This window comes from Furipterus horrens, unplaced genomic scaffold (genome assembly GCF_987537825.1).
Source record: "Furipterus horrens unplaced genomic scaffold, mFurHor1.1.pri manual_scaffold_11, whole genome shotgun sequence".
Lineage (NCBI taxonomy): Eukaryota > Metazoa > Chordata > Mammalia > Chiroptera > Furipteridae > Furipterus > Furipterus horrens.
This window is the reverse complement of record NW_028327181.1, coordinates 45,485,776-45,508,435: the sequence shown is the minus strand read 5'-3', so window position 1 is coordinate 45,508,435 and position 22,660 is coordinate 45,485,776. Positions and strand designations below refer to the sequence as shown.

Below are 22,660 nucleotides of genomic sequence, written 5' to 3'. Positions count from 1 at the left end.
AACCACCTGGATCACTTTCAGGGCTTAGAGCTAAGGACCTAACGGATGAAGCCCCTGCTCTCATCAGGCCACATTCTGTTGAAGAGGTACGTGTAAAATCGGTCTTCATACATCAGTTATGTAATTACTGCTGCAAGAGTGCCACCAAGGAGCCCTGCAGGGACCCAACAAGGAGGCGGGCAACAGGGCTCATCCAGGTGCCTCTGGACCGCCAGGCCTCCCAGCCCTTGCAGCTCTCCCCCTCTCTGTACCTCCTTGGCAAGGATGCTGGGCTCCTGCCTCCCCGAGGCCACGGGTGTGCAGGGCAGCCCTCACCCTGAGGTTCTGGGCGCCCCTTCTGCTCGTTCCTCCTCCTCAAGTGCCTGCACAATAGGTGCCCACATTTCCCATCCAGCCACGCCTGTCTTTGCCCATGGAAAGCTCCATGTGTGTCCGTTACGTCAGCGTGGGACACCTGGGAGCAAGTGATCAAATGTGGCCTACGGGTGGCTTCTCCTGAACTCTGAGATGTTACAACTTTTTACTTGGTTGGTAACATTTTTTTAAATGAGAGGTACCCCTTTTTATAAAATCCTGATTTCTGGCTTTTTAAAGGAAAATATTCAAGCTCTGGCACCCTGGGCCCTCATTCCCATAAGACAGCAATTCACTGGAGGTGAGTGGAGCGCCCTCTCATTTTATCTGTGACCGGGACCCCCAGTTTGCCTCCATTCCCGCCTGCCTGCTTCACTCAGGTGCATTACCTGCCAGGCTGGAGGGAAAGTATTCTCTGTTGGATGAATGAGGGGTTGTGACCACAGCTTCCTCCCCACCCAAATGCGCTCCATATGCGTACTCAGCTGCTTGCTCAGGATATTTTCATAGGGTTAACATGACATTTTACACATTATTCAATAAGTATTTATTATGGGAAATGGGAATAGAGCTGTGAACAAAACAGGCACGAAGAAAAAATTCTTGCTCCCATGGAACTTCTCTTACGATGTGGAGAGGCTACTCACAAAGGTGGCCTGCTAGCCAGGCGGCTATTACAAGGGGAGGAGCACTTTGGAGAAGTCCAGGAAGGGACTGCAAGGTGTGCCATTTCAAACAGCGGTCAGGGAAGGTTACCCGAGAAGATGACCTTAGTGAAGCCTGTGGACAGGGCCATATAGATGTGTGAGACTAGTAATCCAGCAGAGGAAACAGCAGGTGCAAAGGCTCTGAGGCTCAGGGAGGTCAAGGCCACGAAGTTAGCAGCCAGACAAGCCATAGGCTTGGTTCCTTGGCACTTCCACTCCCCAAGGGAAGTCATGGTCCCCCTGGGCACATGGGGTGATGAGGACAAAGCTGGAGCAAAAGGTGGGGCTCTCCTTGCGTTCTTTGCCTCCTCTCAAAATCAGCTGACAGAGATCCAATTTCATCCATAGTGTGAAGTAGCTTGCAAGGCTGGGAACTTCTGGGAGTGTGGAGGAAGAGAGGAGGGCAGACCAGGATGCCCCATGGGGGTCCCCTTAGACCCCCAAGCCAGCCTCTGGGGCTCTGAATGTTGGGCCACCAGACCCCGCCCTCAGCTGTCTGCATCCCAGCAGGTGGTCCTGCCACCCTTTTATTCCCTCATTTTGACAGAGGGGAAGAAGCAGTGATGCTTTTTTGTTCAATAATCTGAAAACAGTTACTGCCCACAAGAGCCTGGTAGTCAGGGCTGGTAATAGGTGAGCTCTGTCCTGACCACCCCTGCTCCAGGAGGGCCCTTGAATGCCAACAGCACAGTTGCTTTTGGAATCCCACCCCCCAGCACCTCACAGCAGCGAGGGGCCAGGCTTGCCACCTGCCGCTCACCCCGGGACTGTGGACCCCTCTGGCTTAAGTGGCTCGGGACTCTGGGCTTGTTGGCCCCTGCATCCCAGAGAGGACGCCATGTGGGGTCAGGGTGGGTAAGGCACAGCGTTGGAAGCTGGGGAGCTGAGCTGAGTCTGTGCTGCGGGGAATCGGCAGGCTACCGACTCCTGGAAATGGGGTGGTGGTTTTCTAACGGGTCAGGGGCAGGGGGTGCCTGGGAACTAGCACAGCATCGCCCAGCAAGCAGTGGCCTCCCCTGTGGGTTCGACCCTGAGGGTATGACCTCATTCAGGGGACTCCCTAGGTCTCTGCTACCTCTGTATCTGGGCCCTCAGAGATGTCATTGGTGGGCTTCAAGGGAAGGCTTTCCAAACATCTGGAGAGTCCAGAGAGTCTCTGCTCCCCATTCACATATTTTCTGAAGAGCCCTGAGATGCCAGCCTCACCTGGGGTCCCTAACCTGAACATCTGGAGAAGGGTGTCTCCCGGCTTCCAACCCACTCAACCCTCTCCACCAGCCTGCTCCCCTGGCCCTGCAGAGGAGTGTGCTCGGCCCCTGGCGTTTCTCCTGTGAGCGAGCACACATGGGTATGCGTGAACGAGGAGGGGCACCGAGTGTGCTGCTCACGAGGACGCGGGCTGCCTTGCTCTCCGGGATTCCTTCGGCCCCAGGCAGGAGTCCCCAGCTGCTCTGGTCCTTGCCCCTGCCTGAAGACCTACCTGTCCCCAAGCCTGTGAGCTCTGGGCTGCTTGTCTTGTGGGTGCCTTGGAAGCGCTCCCCCCTCCGCCCCCCATTCAAGCCAGGCCTTCAGGGTTCACAACAGACCTCACCGGACAGCAATAAATCTGACTACTGGTTTGTCATTCTAGTGAGGTCTCAGATGGGGTATTCATCGCCTGCCACAGATGGGGGGGCCTGTGGTGGCTCCCTCGGCTCCTCCCTGGACACCCTGCTCGCCATCCCCCCCCAGCCTCCAGACTCAGGTGACATTCCCTGCCTGTTCCCAGGCCTTGAATGGGTTGGGTTTAAAAATACACCCCTCCCTCCCCCGCAGCCACAAATCAGGAAGCAGGGAGCAGAGAGCTTCCTCACTCCTCCCTCCCTTTTTCCCTGAAAGCTTCCTTCGCGTTTCCTCCCCCTCCCTTTTCCCCTCCCCATCCTTCGCCCCTCTTGCTTCTCTGTGTCTCGGGCTCTCCCTTTTCTGTCGCCCCCACTCCCTGTGTTTCAGGAAGAACCAACCACAATCTCCTGGTGGGCCACATCCGCGTCCCCTCTGGGGGGGCTGCAGCAGCTGCGGAGGGTGGGGGGGGGCGGTGACCTCTCTCTGAGGTGGCCATGGTGACCGCAGGTGCCCATGAGTGGGCCTTCATGGTGGACCTGGCTCCTGAGTCAAGTGGAGCCCTGACTGGCTGCCAGGGCCTTTGCGGTTGCAGAGGGGCCCTGGGAAATGTGAGGTGCCAGCACCCCGCCGCCTCGCTGCACCCTCGTGCTGCCATGCTCCAAGATGTCTGCTCTAAAAGGAGAACTCTTGGTGTGGGTCCCAGGGAATGGGTGTCCATGCTTGGCCTGGCCATCGCGCCGGCTTTAGACCTCCCGTGGAAGGGTCTTCCCTGTGGGAGTGCCCGTGCAGGTCTCTCCTCCGAGCAGGGCACTCTCCCTGTGAACGTGGGCCCACGTGGAGCCAGTGTGCAGAGCAGGCTCTCCCAGCCAGCGCCCCCCACTCTCGGAGACTTCCCAGTGGGGAGCGGGCAGAGGGCTGGGGTCTCTGCCTGAAAGAATCCCTGGCTGCCAGAGGCCCTTGAGGACTATGGTGGGGTGGGGTCTCTTCCCATCCTTTCTCACTACTGCCCCGCTCATTCATGGCTGTGTGTAGGTGGCCGGGGGCGCAGTGAGGCCCATAGCTGTGCGCAGGGAACTCCTAAGGCCGTGGGTGCAAGGGTCCAGCCCTGAACCTGCCTCCAGCACCTGGGCCAGTGGCCGGGAGGCCAGTTTCCAAGAGCTGTCATAAGGAACGCAAGGCTGACTGCTCTCGCTCCCTCCCCTCCTCCTGCCTTCCTCCTCCTCCCCAGCCACATAAGACCTTCAGAGAAAAGGCGTTGACCAGGCGGCCGGGAGGAGAGGCGGGTGGGGACGCTGGGCTAGACCAGAAGGAGCCCTGCGAGGGTGCGCCAGGGGGTGCCCCCCACCCTCCGCCACCAGCCCTTTTCCCTCCAGCTGAACCCACAGGGGTCAAACCCCCAGTCTGCCCCTTCTCCCCTCCCCCAAGTTCAAAGGTCACCGTTTTTCTGTCAGGGGGCCTCTTTCTGGCCCCTACTCATGATGCCTCTCACCCCAGCCCCCTCTGCCTACCTTTCCTTGTCCTTTCCTGGTGTTCTTGAAAAGTAATCATAATTCTAATAATTAATAACAACAGAGCCCGTGGCAGCTCTTAAAGATGCAGAGCCCCATTTTCTCCTGGCGGAGCTGGTGTCTGGGAGACGTGCCTTTGATGCCAGGCCTTTGTTCCTGCATCCCTGCCCCTCCCTCCATCTGGGGCTGGAGGTGGGTGTTGGGGTGAGCGTTTTTGGCTGTGTTCTCCATCAGGCGCTGGGCTCTTCGTGTTTTAATTGAACTGTCTTTTCTTAGAGATGGATGCTTTCTCCACATCCAGCTGCTCGTGTGCATTGGGAAGCCCGCCTGCAATACAGCTCCGCGAAATTAAAAGATGCAGCAGCTGGACTGATTAAAGCCGGGGATGGGGGAGGGACACTGGTCACAGCACTTTCTCTTTTTAAGTAATGTTTCTGGGTGATGCATTTTGGAGAATGTAAAAAAAATAAAAGCTGCAGAAATGTTAATGATATCCACAGGACACTCAGCAGGAAATGAGAGCGATCTGGGACTAATAAAAGCTGAAATATAATTTGTGCAGATATACAAGGCACAGCCTTCAGAGCAGGCCTGGGTTTTTGAGTTCTGGGCTCATAAACACAGCATGGGAGGTGGGGGAGGGCAGAGCTCCAGGGGTGGGCAGAGCGGTCTGCCTGGGGCAGGGGTGGCTTCCACCTGCCAGCCCAGATGCGGATAGGTGGGAGGCATCCAAGTGTGCCTGCCTGGGGCAGAAAGGAGCCACCTGGCCGGGCAGCCCTGTGGCAGTCGGGTAGGCACCCTTCTCTGCAGGGGTCAGGTCAGGAGGCGCAGGGCCATCCACCTTGCAGGGAGCCTCCAGGCAGAACTGAATGCTGCTCCACCTCCCCTGGCTGGCACCAGGCAGGCACCTCCTGTACTGTTTGATCCCAGCCGCCAGAGATGGGATTGAAGAGGGTCAGAAGGGCAGGCACTGGTGTCATGGGGGAGAGGTGGGAGGGAGCCGCCTTGCCACCGTGGGCAGGAGCTCGCCCTGTGGGAGACTGGCCCCCTCTGGGCACAGCAGGGCCTCCATCCCTGAGTCAGGGCCCGCTGCTGCAAGGGCCAGGGAGCTGGGCCCCTGAGGGCACCTGGCTGCCCAGGGCTTGCCCCACTCAGCCGGCTGGAGCACCTCCTCTGTTCCCCTCCGTGGTCGGCCCCCAGCACTGAATGGGAAAGCATCTAGGTGATGAGGAGGGGTGAGCTGGGCCTGCAGGGGGCAGTCCTTCCTCTCCCCTGCTCCCTACCACTGTGTCTTTCCCCTTCTCGCCTCTGCGGGCCTCTCTTCCCTGGGCCTCTTCATTTCATTCTGGTCTCCCCTATAACCCTGGCACCTTGTGGCCCAGGATAGGCCACCCCTTTCTCTTTCAGTGTTGGAAATGGGAACTAGAAACCCCCCTGTGCTCTCCTGGGGGCCTGGGATGGGCAGGCTTTGCTGAGTCATGTCTTCCTGTCCTCCCTTCCCTGGTCTCCAACCCCGGCCCTGGTTGTGGGTAAATCCTGACTCCCCACCCTGGGCTCCCAGCCAGGAGCCTTCCTCGTGCCTCCCTTCGAGGAGGGCCTTCGAGGGCGGCCAGGCCCCTAGTCAATCGAGGGAACCTGTAGCCTGGATGCAGAAGACTGGCCAGTTTTGTGAATCTGGTGGTTCTGCCCTGAAGGGCCCTCACCCCCAGGCTCATTTCCTGACCCAGAGTCCTGCTTTGGGGTTGGTTAGACCCCGCTAGGGACTCAGCCCCTAAAATCATAAACAGATGGGCGCTGGGCCTGGTGTGACCTGTCTGTGACCCTGCAGAGAGGCCAGCGGCTGCTGGGGGGCAGGGCTGCCTCACACAGAGGAGCTGTGGTATGTCCTCCGTGAGCACACACTCCCTCACTCTGGGCCACATAATCCGTTTATGCACCTATGGTATCAAAAGTAGGAGGCAGGTTCTTCAACCGGGTGGCCCAGTGGGTTGGAGCATCATCCTGTGCACCGAAAGGCTGAGGCTTCACTCCCTGGTCAGGGACATACCTAGGTTATGGGTTCAATCCCTGGTCAGGGTGCATATCAGAGGCAACTGATGGATGTTTCTCTCCTTACCCCCTCTCCTCTCTAAAATCAATGAGAGAAGACATCCTCAGGTGAGCATTAAAAAAAAAAAAAAAAGAGGTAGGTGCCGCTGTCCTGCTGCATCCCTGAGAGTCAGAGAAGGGGATGTTTTATGCCTACAGTGGTTCAGAGGCCCAGGCAACGTGTGCTCAAAGCTACGGACAGGTTCCAGACAGCTGGACAGCGACGGAAGAGGCGGGCATGCACGCGAGCCCACCGCAGGCCTGGGCAGCCTCTTCTCCAGGGCAGAGGCAAACTTCCTGGTCCCTTGTTTGGCTGGATCATCCTGATCACTGCTGAGCTGGGACTAGATGACAGGACCCAGCAGCCCCGGGGGACAGGGATTGGGACTTGCTCTGCTGAGTGACTTTGAGCTGTCAGGAGAAGGCTGGGGGGTGGCACCTCCCAGGCGACCTGGGCAGCTGGGTGTGCGTCTCCCTCCCCCTCTACCTTAGAGGGCAGCCATCCTGGGCAAGGCTCAGCAGAAGGTGATGGGGGCTGGGATTACCAGGCTCACCTCCCTGCCACAGAAGGTGTCAGCATGTGCACAGCCGGTGGGGAGGCTCAGGAAAAAGGGGGATATGAAGAGCCGGGGAGAGGGCGGGGCTGGGTGAGGGGCGGCAGGCGGGTTTGCTGAGGTAAAAGGAAGTGCCCATCTGAATTGCTCTCCCCTGCCCCTTTCCATGCCCATCTTCCCCTCCCCATCCTGCCCCTGTCCCCCTTTCCTTTCACAGTTAACCAGCCCAAGTCATGCAGTCTTTTCGAGAAAGGTGTGGTTTCCATGGCAAACAACAGAATTACCAGCAGACCTCACAGGAGACGTCTCGCCTGGAGAATTACAGGCAGCCGGGCCAGGCCGGGCTGAGTTGTGACCGGCAGCGACTGCTGGCCAAGGACTACTACACCCCGCAGCCGTACCCAGGCTTTGAGGGCAGCGCCGGTGCACCCGCCGGCACGGCTCGTGGTGGCAAAGGCCTGCCCTCGCCACAGGTGCTGCCAGGGCGGCCGGCGTTCTCCAGCTACGGTGTCCAGGACGGCAGCCCCTACCCAGGCCGCTATGCGGGCGAGGACAGCCTGCAGGCCTGGGGGGCCCCCCAGCCGCCAACCCCCCAGCCGCAGCCCCTGCCGGGGGGCGTGGGCAAATACGATGAGAACTTGATGAAAAAGACCCCAGTGGCCCCGGGCAGGCAGTACCCAGAGCAGGGTGCCCAGCTGCCCTTCCGGACTCACTCCCTGCATGCCCAACCCCAGCCGCCAGCGCCTCCGCAGCCCCTGGCCTACCCCAAGCTCCAGCGGCAGAAGCTACAGAACGATATGGCCTCACCCCTGCCCTTTCCCCAGGGCAGCCCCTTTTCCCAGCGGTCACAGTCCTTCCCCACCTCCTCCACCTACGCCTCCACCGGTCAGGGCAGTGGGCAGGCGGCCCACTCTTATAAGAGTTGTACAGCGCCATCTGCCCAGCCCCATGACAGGCCACTGACCGCCAGCACTAGCTTGGCCCCAGGGCAGGCGGTCCAGAACCTCCATGCCTATCAGTCTGGCCGGCTCAGCTACAACCAGCAGAAGCAGCAGCAGCAGCAGCAGCAAGCCCTTCAGAGTCGACACCATGCCCAGGAAACCCTCCATTACCAAAACCTCGCCAAGTACCAACACTATGGGCAGCAAGGCCCGGGCTACTGTCAGCCAGATGCAGCCCTCAGGACGCCGGAGCAGTACTACCAGACCTTCAGCCCCAGCTCTGGTCACTCGCCTGCACGCTCCGTGGGCCGCTCCCCTTCCTACAGCTCCACCCCGTCGCCGCTGATGCCGAACCTGGAGAGCTTCCCCTACAGCCAGCAGCCGCTGAGCAGCGGGGCCTTCCCCGCAGGCGTCGCTGACCACAGCCACTTCATGCCCCTGCTCAACCCCTCCCCCACAGACGCCACCGGCTCCGTGGACGCACAGGCCAGCAACTGCAAGCCACTGCAGAAGGACAAGCTCCCCGAGAGCCTGCTGTCGGACCTCAGCCTGCAGAGCCTCACGGCCCTGACCTCACAGGTGGAGAGCATCTCCAGCACCGTGCAGCAGCTGCTGCTGTCCAAGGCTGCCGCGCCCCCGAGGAAGGGCGGCGGCAAGGGCCTGGCCTCCAGGACGCCCGAGCCACACAGAAGCCAGCACTGCAGCCCCGAGGGTGGTGGCTACGCGGCCGAGCAGGCGAGCACGCCGCAGTCCAGCCACGCCGAGCCGCCCGAGGCTGACTACCTGAGCGGCTCCGAGGACCCATTGGAGCGCAGCTTCCTCTACTGCAGCCAGGCTCGCGGCAGCCCCGCCAGGGTCAATAGCAACTCCAAGGCCAAACCCGAGTCCGTGTCCACCTGCTCCGTGACCTCGCCCGACGACATGTCCACCAAGTCTGATGACTCCTTCCAGAGCCTCCAGGGCAGCCTGCCGCTCGACAGCTTCTCCAAGTTCGTGGCCGGTGAGCAGGACTGCCCGCGGCTGCTGCTCAGCGCCCTGGCACAGGAGGACCTGGCCTCTGAGATCCTGGGGCTGCAGGAGGCCATCGGCGAGAAGGCTGACAAGGCGTGGGCCGAGGTGCCCGGCCTCGCCAAGGATGCCAGCAAGCCGCCCTTCTCGCTGGAGAACCACAGCGTTTGCCTGGACGCCATGGCCAAGGACGCGTGGCCGCGGCCGGGCGAGCCCGAGCCCCTGCCTGAGGCCCTACAGCTGGACAAGGGCAGCAGCACCAAGGACTTCAGCCCAGGGCTCTTTGAAGACCCTTCTGTGGGCTTCGTCACCCCGGACCCCAAGAAGACAGCAGGCCCCCTCTCCTTCAGCAGCAGGCCCACCCTTGGGGCCGCCCCCTCAGACCCCGCCACAGCAGCTTTTGACTGCTTCCCAGATGCAGCCACTGCCAGCTCCACAGACAGCACCAACCCCTTTGCTTGGCCTGAGGAAAACCTGGGGGATGCTTGTCCCCGGTGGGGGCTGCACCCCAGTGAGCTCACCAAGGGCCTGGAGCAGGGTGGGAAGCCCACGGACGGCATCGGCAAGGAGGTCACCCACGAGGCTGCAGCCTGCCTGGGCTTCCAGGAGGAGGCAGCCCCTGGGGAGAAAGCCTCCGTGCCCCAGGATGCTGGGCAGGAGAAGGCGGGCGGGGTGAAGGAGGAGGCGGGAGGGCTGCTGCAGTGCCCTGAGGTGGGCAAAGCTGATGCCTGGCTGGAGGACAGCAGGCACTGCTGCTCTGCTGCTGACTTCGGGGACCTGCCGCTGCTGCCGCCTGCGGGGAGGAAGGGGGACCTGGAGGCTGAGGAGGAGTACTCCTCCCTGTGTGAGCTCCTGGGCAGCCCTGAGCAGAGGCCCGGACTGCAGGGCCCGCTGTCGCAAAAGGCCCCGCTGATGTGCACCAAGGAAGAGGTGGAGGAGGTGCTGGACCCCAAGGCTGGCTGGGGCTCCCCATGCCACCTCTCCGGAGAGTCTGTCATCTTGCTGGGCCCCACTGTGGGAGCCGAGTCAAAGGTCCAGAGCTGGTTTGAATCCTCCTTGTCCCACATGAAGCCCGGGGAAGAAGGGCCCAAAGGGGCGCTGGCTCCGGGGGATCCCAGCACCCTGGCCCCGGAGGCCTCCTTGGTCCAGAAGCCAAACAAGCCTGCCGTCCCCGAGGCCCCCATCGCTAAGAAGGAGCCCGTGCCACGTGGAAAAAGCCTGAGGAGCAGGCGGGTGCATCGGGGGCTTCCTGAGGCCGAGGGGTCCCCATGCCGGGCGCCTGCTCTGCCCAAAGACCTCTTGCTCCCCGAATCTTGCACAGGGCCCCCCCAGGGACAGATGGAAGGGGCAGGGGCCCCAGGCCGGGGGTCCTCAGAAGGGCTCCCCAGGATGTGTACCCGTTCCTTCACAGCCCTGAGTGAGCCCCGCACGCCCGGACCTCCAGGGCTGACCACCACCCCTGCTCCACCAGACAAACTGGGGGGTAAGCAGCGTGCTGCCTTCAAGTCTGGCAAGCGGGTGGGGAAGCCCTCCCCCAAGGCGGCGTCCAGCCCCAGTAACCCGGCTGCCCTGCCAGTGGCCTCCGACAGCAGCCCCATGGGCTCCAAGACCAAGGACACAGACTCTCCTGGCACCCCTGGCAGAGACCAGCGCTCTATGATTCTTCGGTCCCGCACCAAACCCCAAGAGGTCTTCCACTGCAAGCGGCGGCGGCCCTCAGAAAGCCGGGTCCCCAACTGCCGCACCACCAAGAAGCTCCTTGCCAACAGCCACCTTCCTGCCCCATTTAAGGCCCCTGGCGACTCCCAGAAAGAGGGCAGGGCCAGTCAGTGGGCAAGGGGCCCCAAGCCCGGCGCAGGTGGCAAGCTCTCTGACCGGCCTCTGCACACACTCAAGAGGAAGTCGGCCTTCGTGGCACCCGTCCCTGCCAAGAAGCGGAACCTGGTCTTACGCAGCAGCAGCAGCGGTGCCGGTGGCAGCCGGGGAGACACGAAGGAGGAGCGGGCTGAGGGCTCCCCTACCCTCTTCAAGAGGTTGTCTTCACCCAAGAAAGCCAAGCCCACCAAGGGCAATAGTGAGCCTACCTTGAAGCCCCTGCCCTCAGAGAACCCTGACACCTGTCTCAAGATGGCTTCACGAGTGGCCTTTCAGGGGGCCATGAAGACAAAGGTGCTGCCGCCCCGGAAAGGCCGGGGCCTGAAGCTGGAGGCCATCGTGCAGAAGATCACCTCGCCCAGCCTGAAGAAGTTTGCGTGCAGATCGCCGGGGACCAGTCCCGGAACTCCTCTGAGCCTGTCCCTCTCTGAGAAAGACCGAGGGCTCAAGAGTGCCAGAGGCAGCCCCGTGGGGGCAGAAGGTCTCTTAAGTGTGGGCGCTGGGCCGAAGCCCCCGGCGGCTTCAGGGACTGACCCGTTTTGCAGAAGTACAGCCAACAGACCCTTAAAAGGCAAATTCATGAACAGTAAGAAATTGTCCTCAACTGACTGTTTCAAAACCGAGGACTTCATGTCCGCAGAGGTCCTGTCACCTGGGGGAACCATCCTGGCACCGAAGAAGAGAAGCCGGAAAGGCAGGGCTGGAGCCCTGGGGCTCCCCAAAGGCCCCCTGGAGAAGCAGCCCCATCTAGGCTCAGCTCTCCTCTTGACTCCCCAAGACAGGGCCAGTGACATGCAGGGTGGCAGCGAGGACAGCTCTGGTGGGGGAAGCAAGAAGCCAAAGATGGAGGGGCTGGGCCTGGTCCCCCAGCCCCCTGATGGCCGGTCCTGCCAGCCCCAGATGAGGACGCAGAAGCAGCCATGCCATGCCAACTATAGCAGCTATTCCAAGCGAAAGCGCCTCACTCGGGGCCGAACCAAGAACACCACCTCCTCACCCTGTAAGGGGCGTGCCAAGAGGCGGCGGCAGCAGCAGCTGCTGCCCCTGGATCCTGCAGAGCCTGAAATCCGCCTCAAATACGTTTCCTCATGCAAGCGGCTGCGGGCAGACAGCCGCACCCCGTCCTTCTCTCCCTTCGTGCGGGTTGAGAAGCGAGACGCGCTCACCACTGTGTGCACTGTCGTCAACTGCCCTGGGGAGGAGCCCAAGCCCCACAGGAGACCTGCCTCCTCCGCCTCCTCCTCATCCTCCCTGGACGCAGCTGGGGCCTCCCTGGCCACGCTCCCTGGAGGCTCCGTCCTGCAGCCTCGGCCCTCTCTGCCCCTCTCTTCCACCATGCACCTGGGGCCCGTGGTTTCCAAGGCCCTGAGTACCTCTTGCCTTGTTTGCTGCCTCTGCCAAAACCCGGCCAACTTCAAGGACCTCGGGGACCTCTGTGGGCCCTACTACCCCGAACACTGCCTCCCAAAAAAGAAGCCAAAACTCAAGGAGAAGGTGCGGCCAGAGGGCACCTGCGAGGAGGCCTCACTGCCCCTCGAGAGAACACTCAAGGGCCCCGAGTGTGCAGCTGCTGCCGCCACCGGAAAGCCCCCCAGGCCTGATGGCTCAGCTGACCCGGCCAAGCAGGGCTCACTGCGCACCAGTGCCCGGGGCTTGTCCCGGCGGCTGCAGAGTTGCTACTGCTGTGATGGTCAAGGGGACGTTGGTGAGGAGGTGGCCCCCGCTGCTGACAAGACCCGCAAGCATGAGTGCAACAAGGAGGCCCCAGCGGAGCCTGGCGGGGACACCCAGGAGCACTGGGTGCACGAGGCGTGCGCTGTGTGGACGGGCGGGGTCTACCTGGTGTCCGGGAAGCTCTTTGGGCTGCAGGAGGCCATGAAGGTGGCCTTGGACGTGGTAAGAGGCCAGCCCAGCCGGGTGGGGAGCTTGAGTTTCACAGGGCGGGCAGGCAGGCAGGTAGGTAGGGAGCAGACCCCCAGCCCCGCCCCCACCAGCACCTTCAATTTGAGCCAGACACGCCCACCAGGAGAAATTAGTCTCTGAGGAGTCTGGGGGCAGTTGAAGCCCAGCGCAGGCCGAGGCAGAGCACACGCACCCAGCCCTGTCCCAGCCTTTCCTCCTCGGCCCCTGAGTGCCTTCCCAGCCAGCGCCGGCACTCGCTCACCTGGCCTCTTCCAGCTCCAGCTCCGACCTGGCCCCACCTTCTCACGCCATCAGCCAAGCTGCTGAGGTCCCACAGGACGAGGGGCTTTGCAGAGCTGAATGTCAGGGCGACCCATACAAGCAGGCCACCTAGTGCCACTGTCTGTGAGACGAGCTGGGATTGTGGGGACAAGCCCCTCAAACCCCAGGAAGCTGGACCGCGTTCCCTCTGTGGGATGGCCCTCCTGAAATGCTGCGTGAGGTCTGTGGGCAAGAGCTTGGGCTGCCGTTTTTGGCTCAGAGCCCAGCCCTGCCCCTCGCTTGCTGTGCGGCTCTGGGCATGGACTTGACCTCTCTGTGCCTCGGTTTCCATTCGCCCCAGACGCCGTACCGACTGCTGGCTTTGGGGCCGCCTGGATGGGTGGCTGCAGCAGTCCCTGTCGCCCAGGCTGCCCTGCCATCCCCACACCGACCACTCCACTGCCCGGGACTCAGAGGTGTCTCCAAGTACAGCACCCTCCCCTCTTCTCTTCTTGCCTCTTTCCTGCTGCCTCTGCTTTTCTGTGGTCACCAGTTCCTTCTCAGCCGTCCTGAAGTAGATTCAAATCATTGAAAAACAATACTGACCTCAGATCCTGAGCCCCCGGGGCTGCTGCCCCGCCGTCCCGCCATTTGCAGCTGGCTCCCACATGCATCCGCTCTGCAGTCCTGGCTCAGCCTTTACTGCCCACCAGCTCAGCCAGCCAGCCCTCTGTCCTCTGATGCACAAATGCCACCAACATCGGCTCAGATGGGATCCGAGGGGCCTCCCTGCCGGAGAGATGGTCCTGGGCCTTGCCTGGGGGGCAGGGCGGGGACGAGCTGGCAGCCAGCGCCAGTGCCTCAGCGGGGTAATTGAAGCAGCACCCGCTGGAAGAGCAGGCCATGTCCACAGAACATGCAGAGAGATGGGCAGGGTCTGGGGCTTCCTGGGTCCCCACTCGGCTGCCTCCCATTCAGCAGCCCAGGCCTCCTCATGGCTGACCCCCTCCCCCAGGGCCCCTCCCTGCCTCAGTGGCAGCCTTCTCCCTGGAGTTGTGCAGACCCTGGGTCAAACAAAGCCCAGCTCTGCTGAGGGTGGGTTCTGTGACCCCAGGCCAGTCACTGCCTCTTGTGAGCCTCAGAGCACCAAGCCCCGTCAGCGGTCAGCGGAGCTGCAGGTCTGTGCCAGGGTGTGCCCTCCCCAGGTGCAGCCAGGGTCCCAGCCCCCACCCGGTCAGGCCTGCCAGCGCTCAGCCTCACTTCTCTTTGGAGAAACAGAACTGTGGCCTCCCAGGGATCCCCTTCTCCTATGTTCCTTCCTAGGAACCCCACACACAATCAGTCCCTGAGCCCTGCCATGTCCGTCCCTGGGACCTCAATTTCCAAGCCTGCCCTGAGCTCCTGTGGGCCCAGACTCCCTCAGTGAGGCCGGGGAAGCTGAGGAGGCTTCGGCTGTGTCAGGGCCACACCCCCTCAGCGTGGCAGGGGCCGGAGCCCAGGTGCTGAGCTCAGAAGGCCCTGGAGCTTCTGCCCCTCTGTACCTGTTTCTTCACGTCAAAGTCTGGCACAAGGGTTGTCGGCAGTCCTCAGTGCAGGTGAGGGGAGGTGGCGAGAAGCCTCCAACCATTCCAGCACCCAGGGCTGCTTGTGAGCTGCACGTGGGCCTCATCTCCCCTGTTTGGGAGAGGAACTTGGGGGGAAGCATTGGGCCCCAGAGTCCCTGGGGCCTTAGCCCTGACCAGAGGAATTGTGAAGCGGGGTGTTCCAGAATGTACCCCAGCCTCCCACCCTACTCCCAACCTGGTATTCGTTTCAGGGGCTCAGCATCTGGGTCCCGGCCTGCCATGCACCCCACTTCCTCCGAGGCGGCACTCCCCGCCCCTCCCCGCCCCTACGGCTGTGGCCTGCAGGCCTCGCCGACCTGTCCCTGCCCCAGACCCAGGTCTTGTTTCACTCTGCCAAGGGCTTTCTGGCCTTCCCCTGCCCCGGCTGCATTTCCCTCCAGGCAGCATGGGCAGGTGTAGGGCAGCCCCCAAGCTCAGCAGACCTCATTTTTGAGACCTGGAGAGGGCCGGCCACCATGCTGAATGGCATAACTTTGGCATTACCTCAGCACCTCGGGACTGGCTCTGCCATCTCCCATCTCCCTGGTCCTCGGGAGGGTGACTGGCTCGTCCGAGGTAGCCCGTCTGATTCCAAGTTCGGTGCTTGTTCGGCTGCCGGCAAGGGCGGGAAACCATGCTTGGTGACCTCGCGCGCGCCTGGAGCATAGTGGGGGTCGTGGTGGCGGAGTCCTGGGGTGCAGGCTCACCTGTGTGTTGTGCTTGCAGAAGCCCCATCAGGGCCAGCCAGCTGCCTCAGCCATCAGGGGACTGGCAGCAGGAGTTCTCGTCATCCTCTGGGCACAAGGCATCTTGCTGAATGTCCACGGCCATCCCGAAGGGAGGCGCTGTCATTGTGCAGCTGAGGCGCAGCGGGTCTGAGTGGCCCGGCTGAGGCCACATAGGGCTGAGTTGCAGAGCCAGGACCCAGGCCCAGGCCTGTGTGGTGCCAGGGCCACAGCTTCATCCACAAAGAGTAATTCCCGCCCCTCCCCCAAAGGACCACCCCCCGGCCCCGCCACCAAGGCAGCAGCACAGGGGCTGCCATGGAAGTAGCCCTGTGGGCATGAGCACCCATCCTGAGCCTCCTTCCAACGGACTTCCAGGGACCATTTGGTGGGAAGGAGGCGGGGGCCGTGTGCCTGCCCAGCCCCTCCATGGCAGGCTCACCCACTTTTCCTCTTTCCTCACCAGACTTGTTCCAGCTGCCAGGAAGCCGGGGCCACCATCGTGTGCTCCCACAAAGGCTGCATCCACACCTACCATTACCCGTGTGCCAGCGATGCAGGTAAGAGCCGGCCTTGGGGGACAGGAGGCCCCCGGGGGACCCTGGGCACAGCTGCTGGAACCCGGCCCCACTTGAACCCTTGGCTTCCCCCTCCTGCCCCAGCAGCCCTTCACCTCTTCGTCTCTTTCCTGACCAGAGCCTGTGCTGGGCAGTGCTAGGGACCGGGAGATGAGTCTGTCCCCCAGCCACCAGCCTGAGGGATGCCCGGGGGCATAAATTACCAGATGGAGAGCAGTTTGAAAAGGTTTTCCAGTTGTAAAAGGTTTTAACCAAGACTCAGAGGTGTACCTTACTTCATTTAAGGCAAGATGCTGTTTATGATGGAATCTTCGTCATTGATGAGGGCAGTATCTTAAGGGGGCTGCGAGGCAGCTTCGGCCTGGACCCAAGCCCTGGCGGCGTTCTCCATGTGTGGACCTGGCAAGTGCATTGATGTCTCCGTGCTCAGCCTCCCGCCTCTGAAATGGAGGTTATAATACTCTCCTCTTTCCTGAGCTGCTGGGAGCAGTGAGTGAAATAATGAACGCTGCCCAGCAAGTGCAGCCTCAGTCCTGTTTGGGGCCAGCCCCCACAACCTCTGTCCCCACCCCCACCCCCGCTCCCCTTCCCCCTCTTCTCTGGCCTGGAAGGGGCGGGGGGTTATCATGACCCACCCTCATGGAGCACCCTCCCACCTCCTGGGCACCAGCCGCCCTCCGCCCACCTGAATGCTGGCTCTGCTCCTGGCACAGGCAGCTCCCCACGTCCGCCCGCCGGAGCGCACAGGGCGCGATGACAGCTTCTGGGGAGGGCTGAGGTGCCAGCATGCTGCAGGGAGGGAGCTCGCTGGAGCAGGGACCTGGGAGTTCTCGTGGGCTCCAGCCTTCCACCCTGAGCAGAGTGAATCAGATTTTAACGTGGACTCTGCCACTTAACCAGACACATGGCCTCACAGTACTAGCTAGCTCGACTGGCACCCTCTCCACAGTGACTCATGGAGCGCCTCTCCAGGCCCCATGCCAAGCCCCGCACCTTCTCCACTTGAATCTTTACAGACATGCTGCCTTGCACGCGACCACAGAGTGCGGCACTGGCAGGACAAGGGGGTGACTCCCTGGCTCTCCGCTCCACATCTGTGTTCTCTCTTCCACCCAATATTGTCCAGCCCCTTGAGAGGTTCACATTTTGAGTGGGACTGACAGGAAAACCAGGATCCTTGCCCAGAATTCCGGAGACTAGACAAGAAGGAGCGTGTGTGCTGTGGGAAAGATTCATTCTGTCTGAGCTGGGAGGGAATCCGGGAGGGCTTTCAAGAGGAGGCAGTATTTGAGCCAGACTTGGAAAGGTCAGGTGAGGTAGGCAGTATCCAGTTAGTGGTGGGATGTATATACCAGGCTTGGAGCCAAGCACTTTGGATTCAAATGACATCTTCAAAGGAGTTCGGTAGAAGGGGGTTCTCCGCAGAGCCCAGGACAGCCGCAGGGATGATGAGATACTGGCGTGACCAGAGCTGTGTTTGAGTGAGAGCTGGTGGGCACTGCAGGCATCCAGGCAAGAGAGGGGGGTGGCCAGGGCCAGGGAGAGCCTGCATCCCAGAGGCTCCGTGGGCAGAACACACAGCTGTGGTGGGAGGGATGGGGGGCGGCATCCAGCCTGATGTCCATCCTCCCCCTGTGAGAGCAGGTCCAAGGCCGGGTAACAATAGTGGATTCGCTACTGTCACAGGCTGCTGCCCCCCAGCCCCAACTTCACTGCTACACACCCACCCTTCATTATTTCTCGGAAGGGCACGAGTCTGCCAGCAGGCTGTCTGCCGGGCTCACGCAGGTGGCCGTGGTCACCTGTTGGGTCAGCAGAGGCAGGACCATCTCAAGCCCCAGCCGGGCCAGCTCCTCTCTGCTCCCTGTGATCTCTCATCCTTCAGCAGGCCTCTGCGTGGGACTGCACAGTCCCTTCCACTGCGTCCTGCTGGCCAAAGCAAACTCCACGCCAGTGCCGATTCAGGGGGTGGGGAACACGTACCTGCTGGGTGGCAGGAGCTGCAGAGACACCCTGCAAAGGACAGGGGACCATGCGGGGCTCGAGGCTGCTCCGCAATCCATCCCCCACACATGGCGGCACCCCACTGAGCATGCTGCCTTGGAGGTGACAGTGACGCACCTGGGAGCTGTCCTGGCCGGGCTCAGGGCAGAGACCGACCGGCCATCAGCCCAAGGGGTTGTCAAAGCCCCAAAGGGACAGTGTGTGGGGATTGGGCCCCACCGTTTAATAGTTGGCAGAGGAGAAGGGAGTGGAGCCCTGGGCACCTGAGGAACAGCAGCCAGAGAAGGTAGGAGAACAAGTGAGCCTGGTAGGCAGCGGGAAGGGGAAGGAAGACAGGGTTTCAGAAAGCAGGGAGGGCTGGCCATGGCAGCTCTGATCAGCAGGAGGGGCTGGGGCTGAGGGAACCGAGGGAATGAGCTGGGCAGGCTCGAGCCCCAGGCCTCTGTCAGCACCTTATACCTACCCAACCCCAGGTCTGCCAGGTGGGCTCTCCAGGTGTCTGGGTCATGCGCTGAGGCCACAGGGCGCCCAGGCTGCTGGCCTCGCCCTCCCTGCTGGCCCTCCATCCAGCCTCACTGAAGAGTGAAGCAGTGGTTCTGAAGGGCTGGCAGGTGTGGCACACACCACAGCTTCTGTCCCGCATCAGACCCCAGGGCCACCTGGCTGCTAGGTCCAGGTGCTCGGCACAGACACGACGAGAGGGGCTAGGAGCTGAGAACTCTGCTCTTCCCGGCAGCCCCCCTCCCCACGCCCGGTGTGGGTTCAGAGGACTGCTGAGCAAGCTGGTTTTGGAGGGGGTCACCTCCTACCCTGTACTTCTGGTGACTGTCAGGCCTGTAGCAGGGTGGTCTGTGGGTGTGTGTGCTGAGGGGTGTTTTCCTGTAATGTGCTGTGGGTGGTGAGCCCAGGGTTGTAGCCCAATGCTCTTTGGAAAGTGTGAATTGAGTCCCAGAACGCCGTCTGGCTTGCCTGAGCTCAGGGAGGGGAAAAGCCAATGATCCATTTCCAATCGCTGGAACTCCTGGGCAGTTTCAGGACTGAGGCCCCCCACTTCTGGTGGGGGTGGGTGGAGAAAAAGGAGATGCCCCCAGAGAGGCCTGGAGCCTCCCAGCCTTGCCCTCAAGGCTGCAGATGTGCCCCCGCTGCCTCCCACCCTGGCTACCGGCCACCGTGCCGTCCTGGTGCGCAGCCCAGAGCCGCCACTGCTGGCCACGGTGTGGGCAGGAGGCCTCTCTTTGGCCAGCTTGGGCCTCTGGCTATTTGTGTGTTTAGGGTTTGTTCTGAACAAGGTCAGATAAGACATGGAAGGGAGGGGAATGGATCCAGGACCAGGCTCCCCAGGGGGTGGTGGGTGAGGATTGGGGTGGAGGAACCAGTGTCTCCTTAAGTGCAGCAGGCAGGGAAGTGGGGACTCACTGAAACATCAGTGGACTCCTGGCCTGAGATGGACCCCAAGGACTAGCCATCCTCTTTGTTCTTCCAGGGTGGGCAGTGTCCTGGGCCCTCGGATCCCTGCTGGCATTTGCTCAGACCTGGGACCTCAGTCCAGTTCCCTAGCCCCGCCCCCACATTCAGGCCCGCCCCCGCTGGGCCTCACAGGAGCAAGTCCCTATCCACACAGGGCCGCAGCTTCCATTTGCCCTCTTCATCAGTGCCCACAAGGGACACACAGTAGGTGTCAGAGTGCCCATGTTACAGATGTGGAGACCAAGGATCAAGGAAGTAGCTGGTGCTCGGATCCAAACTAGTGACAGCCCTAGCCAGACCGTAAACATCTGTTCAAGCTCCACTGGGCTGCAAAGCCTCCTCCAGGGGCTGGCCACATGCCCAGGGGAGAAGGCAGAGCTGGTCCCCAGTGCTTGCCTTCTAGGGAGGCAGAGACCCTGAGTAAGAGATCACATGGAGATTTCTAGGAGGCAGCAACCAGGCCCAGCACAGCGGCGGGCGGGAGGCCAGGGAGTGGGGTCTGCTACAGCTAGGGAGTCTGGGAAGGCCTCCTGAATAACAAGGAGTTCCAGGTGAGCAGGCAGGTAAGAGGCAAGTTGGACAAGCCAGCCAGGCTGGCCTGCAGATGGGAGGCGGAGGAATTGTGGAGGAGTTCACCCCGGGTCTGACAGATGCTCAGCCAACAACTCCTGGTGTAGGGCCCGCCCCTCCCAGCCCGACAAGAAGCCAACAGCCCTAACTACACAAACTTCTCTTCGGTCACAGGTTGCATATTCACCGAAGATAACTTTTCTTTGAAATGCCCCAAGCATAAGGTAGGTGACCACAGGCCTTCTCTGGAAGGGGTGTAGGCTGGAGAGGGCCCCTCCCTCCCCTTGGCCCTGCCCACCTCCCCGGCCACCAGCCTTCCTGGAAGGTCCTCAGTGGGAGGGAGGCTGGCTGGGCAGGTTGGCACTTGCTGGTAGTAAAGACCTCTTTAGAAACCTGGTGGGTCCTGCGGGAGGGGCTGGCCCAGGTAGGAGACAAAGGGAAGACAGCCAGGGGCATGGGACAGTGGGCACAGGGCAGGGTGGGCACTAGAGGAAAGGAGAAGCCTGGCGTGGGGCCTGAGGCCTCCAGAGGAGACCCCAGCCCTACGCTCCAGGAGCCCCTGGAGGGCGGGGCATGGAAGCGGGCGGGTCCAGGGGAATGAACTCCTTGCACCGTCGAGGCCACGAGTAACCCAGGCGGTCGGATGTGTCCTCTTCTCCTGCAGAGGCTTCCATTGTAACGCACCCCAACCGCTGGGGAAGCCAGGGAAGCCGCCGGAACCACCTGCGCTCCCGCGAAGGAGAGGGGTCGTCTGTACAGGCCTTTGAGATGCTCCCAGAGCCGATCCAGGATCCAGACCCGGATCTTGGACTGGCTGCCTAGGGCTGAAATGTGCGCTCCCTGGTTGGGAAGAAAACGTGTTCTGGAGCCACCTGCTCCCAGAACTGGACAACACGGTGTTTCTGCCCACCCCCTCTGGGCCAGGCTTGGAAAGGGGGAGCCCACGGAGAGGCCAGACTCCTTGGGGTGCCCAGGTTCCAGCAGGGATGGGAGACACCTTTAGCCTGGGGACATGCTTCTCCACCAGAAGTTCCAAAACTATGTGGCACACATTACACGTGGGTGCTGCCACCGACCCATTTGGGTTGTGACATGTAGCTGGGCGCCCTGGGGATGGGGGTCCAGAGGGCCCTGAAAGTGGCAGAGGGTGGCTCCTAGAAGGAAACAGGGGGAATGGGGGGAGCTGGAGCCAAAGCCTTTCTGGAGAGAGCTAGGCCAACAGGGGAGTGGGCCAGAGGCTTTGGAACCAATCATTCACAACGCTGGAACAAACCGTTCAGAACCTTCATGCAGTTTGGACAGAGCCAGGGGAATCTGGGCACATGCTCAGGGGATGCAGCCTCCCCGGGTGCTACAGGCTGGGCTGGGGGCACCCCTTCTGCTTCTGTCCATCCCTTTTCTGATCCTCTGCCCCACCCCCGGAGCCAGCCTGGGAGCGCAGGAGTCTGGGCCGGAGGACAGCTGCAGCTGGCTCTCTGCAGGACACCTGTCTGCACAGGGGCAGGGACAGCGCTAGACCTGTGTACAGACCTGTGTACCCCTCTATATATATGTTGCATAGAATGTATATATGTTGGGAACATGCTCGCTTCTGCCGTGTGTCGCTGCCGTGCGTCGTGCACGCTTCAGCACCAGGCCCTTGCCGGGAAGGGGGGCCACAGCCAGGACACCCTTTCCCACGCAGCTACCACCAGCCCAGGCCAGTCCCTTCGCCAGCCTGTCTTTGCCCTCAGTTCTGTCCATGCTTTGATAGGCCTGAGGCAGCCCCAGACTGGGGCACCCTAGCAACTTTCTGTACATAGGACTGTAAAATGGTAAACGTGTGTATTATATCTGGCTTCGTTATATAGTGTATATATATGTATACATATACATATATATAATATATATGAAGACTGTAAATGTTAAGACTAGTGTTCTTATTAGTATATTGCTTCACACTGAAGATTGTGTGTATCGAGCTGTTTCTAAAAGATGTTTATTTTCCTTAAGAGTAAAAAACAGTCATTGCATTCAGAAAAAAAGTCAATAAAGATACGATTGTTTTGGAAGTCTGCAGCCCATGGATTCTGACCAGATTCCGCTGGGAAAAAGGGCAGGCTTTAGGTATGGGATGGAAACAGAGGGGAAAGCTCAGGGGGCACAAATGGAGAGTCAGGGATTCTGGCACTCTCTGCTGCAAAATCGACATTCCACCCCCACCCTCATGCAGCCTCAGGGCAGAGTGGGGGTAGAGGGCTTCCTCAGGTGTGAGAGGTGAGACTGACACTCCAAACATACAGGGGTACCAGGTTGTAGCCCCTGTCAACAGATCCTTAAAGACACTTGAGTTATCCTCCATGTCACCCTGGGAGTAGGTGGGAGTAGAAGCTGGGAGGTGAGAGAAGACAGCTAAGGATTAGGGGCCCAGATGTAGCTCAGAGATCAGTGGGATCCAAGTCAGCTGGAGGTCTTAACCTGCCCTCTCTGGGCTTCCCCTATATCAGAAAGGGGGAGATTTAGTTCCTTATGGCAGATGCCTAGGTGCTGGGGAGAAGGCAGAAAGGAACCCCCTCTGGTTAGCAAGTACATCAGCTAAGCACACACCCTCCCCAAAGGAACAAAACCTAGATTATAAATAATTTCATTTTTTATTCTCTGTACAAAACTTCTCAACCTATGAAAATAAAATTTGCAAAAGGCAAAGTAACACTTGGGCCTCAGAGGCCAGGAGGCTTATGCACACTGATCTACACTGTGGATACATCTCTCCAGAAGGCAAAGAGATGCCTTGGGGCCCTTGCTGGCCGGGAAAGCCAAGTTAGCCCCGCCACAGCTGAGTGACACGTACTCCCTATCTTCCCTCCAGATAGTAGAGGGAAAAGCCACTGGGTGCCTGCAGAGCAAAGGGGTGACAGACTGGACTGGCCCCT

The 22,660-nt window shown here is 60.9% G+C and overlaps 1 protein-coding gene across 2 annotated transcripts in view; it reads left to right on the top strand.

Annotated features, from left to right (window-relative positions):
• Positions 1-21,799, top strand: part of RAI1 (retinoic acid induced 1) — a 111,813-nt gene extending 90,014 nt beyond the window's left edge. Inside the window, exons 3-6 of one of the 2 annotated variants that reach the window (XM_090291504.1) lie at positions 7,031-12,533; positions 15,596-15,689; positions 19,923-19,972; positions 20,413-21,799. In XM_090291504.1, coding sequence (XP_090147630.1) covers positions 7,047-12,533; positions 15,596-15,689; positions 19,923-19,972; positions 20,413-20,427 — 5,646 coding nt within the window. In that variant the 5' untranslated portion in view covers positions 7,031-7,046 and the 3' untranslated portion in view covers positions 20,428-21,799. Of the gene's footprint in view, positions 1-7,030; positions 12,534-15,595; positions 15,690-15,992; positions 16,264-19,922; positions 19,973-20,412 lie in introns of those variants that run through there. The other variant, XM_090291505.1, reaches the window with a different exon arrangement.
• Positions 21,800-22,660: the final 861 nt, after the last annotated feature.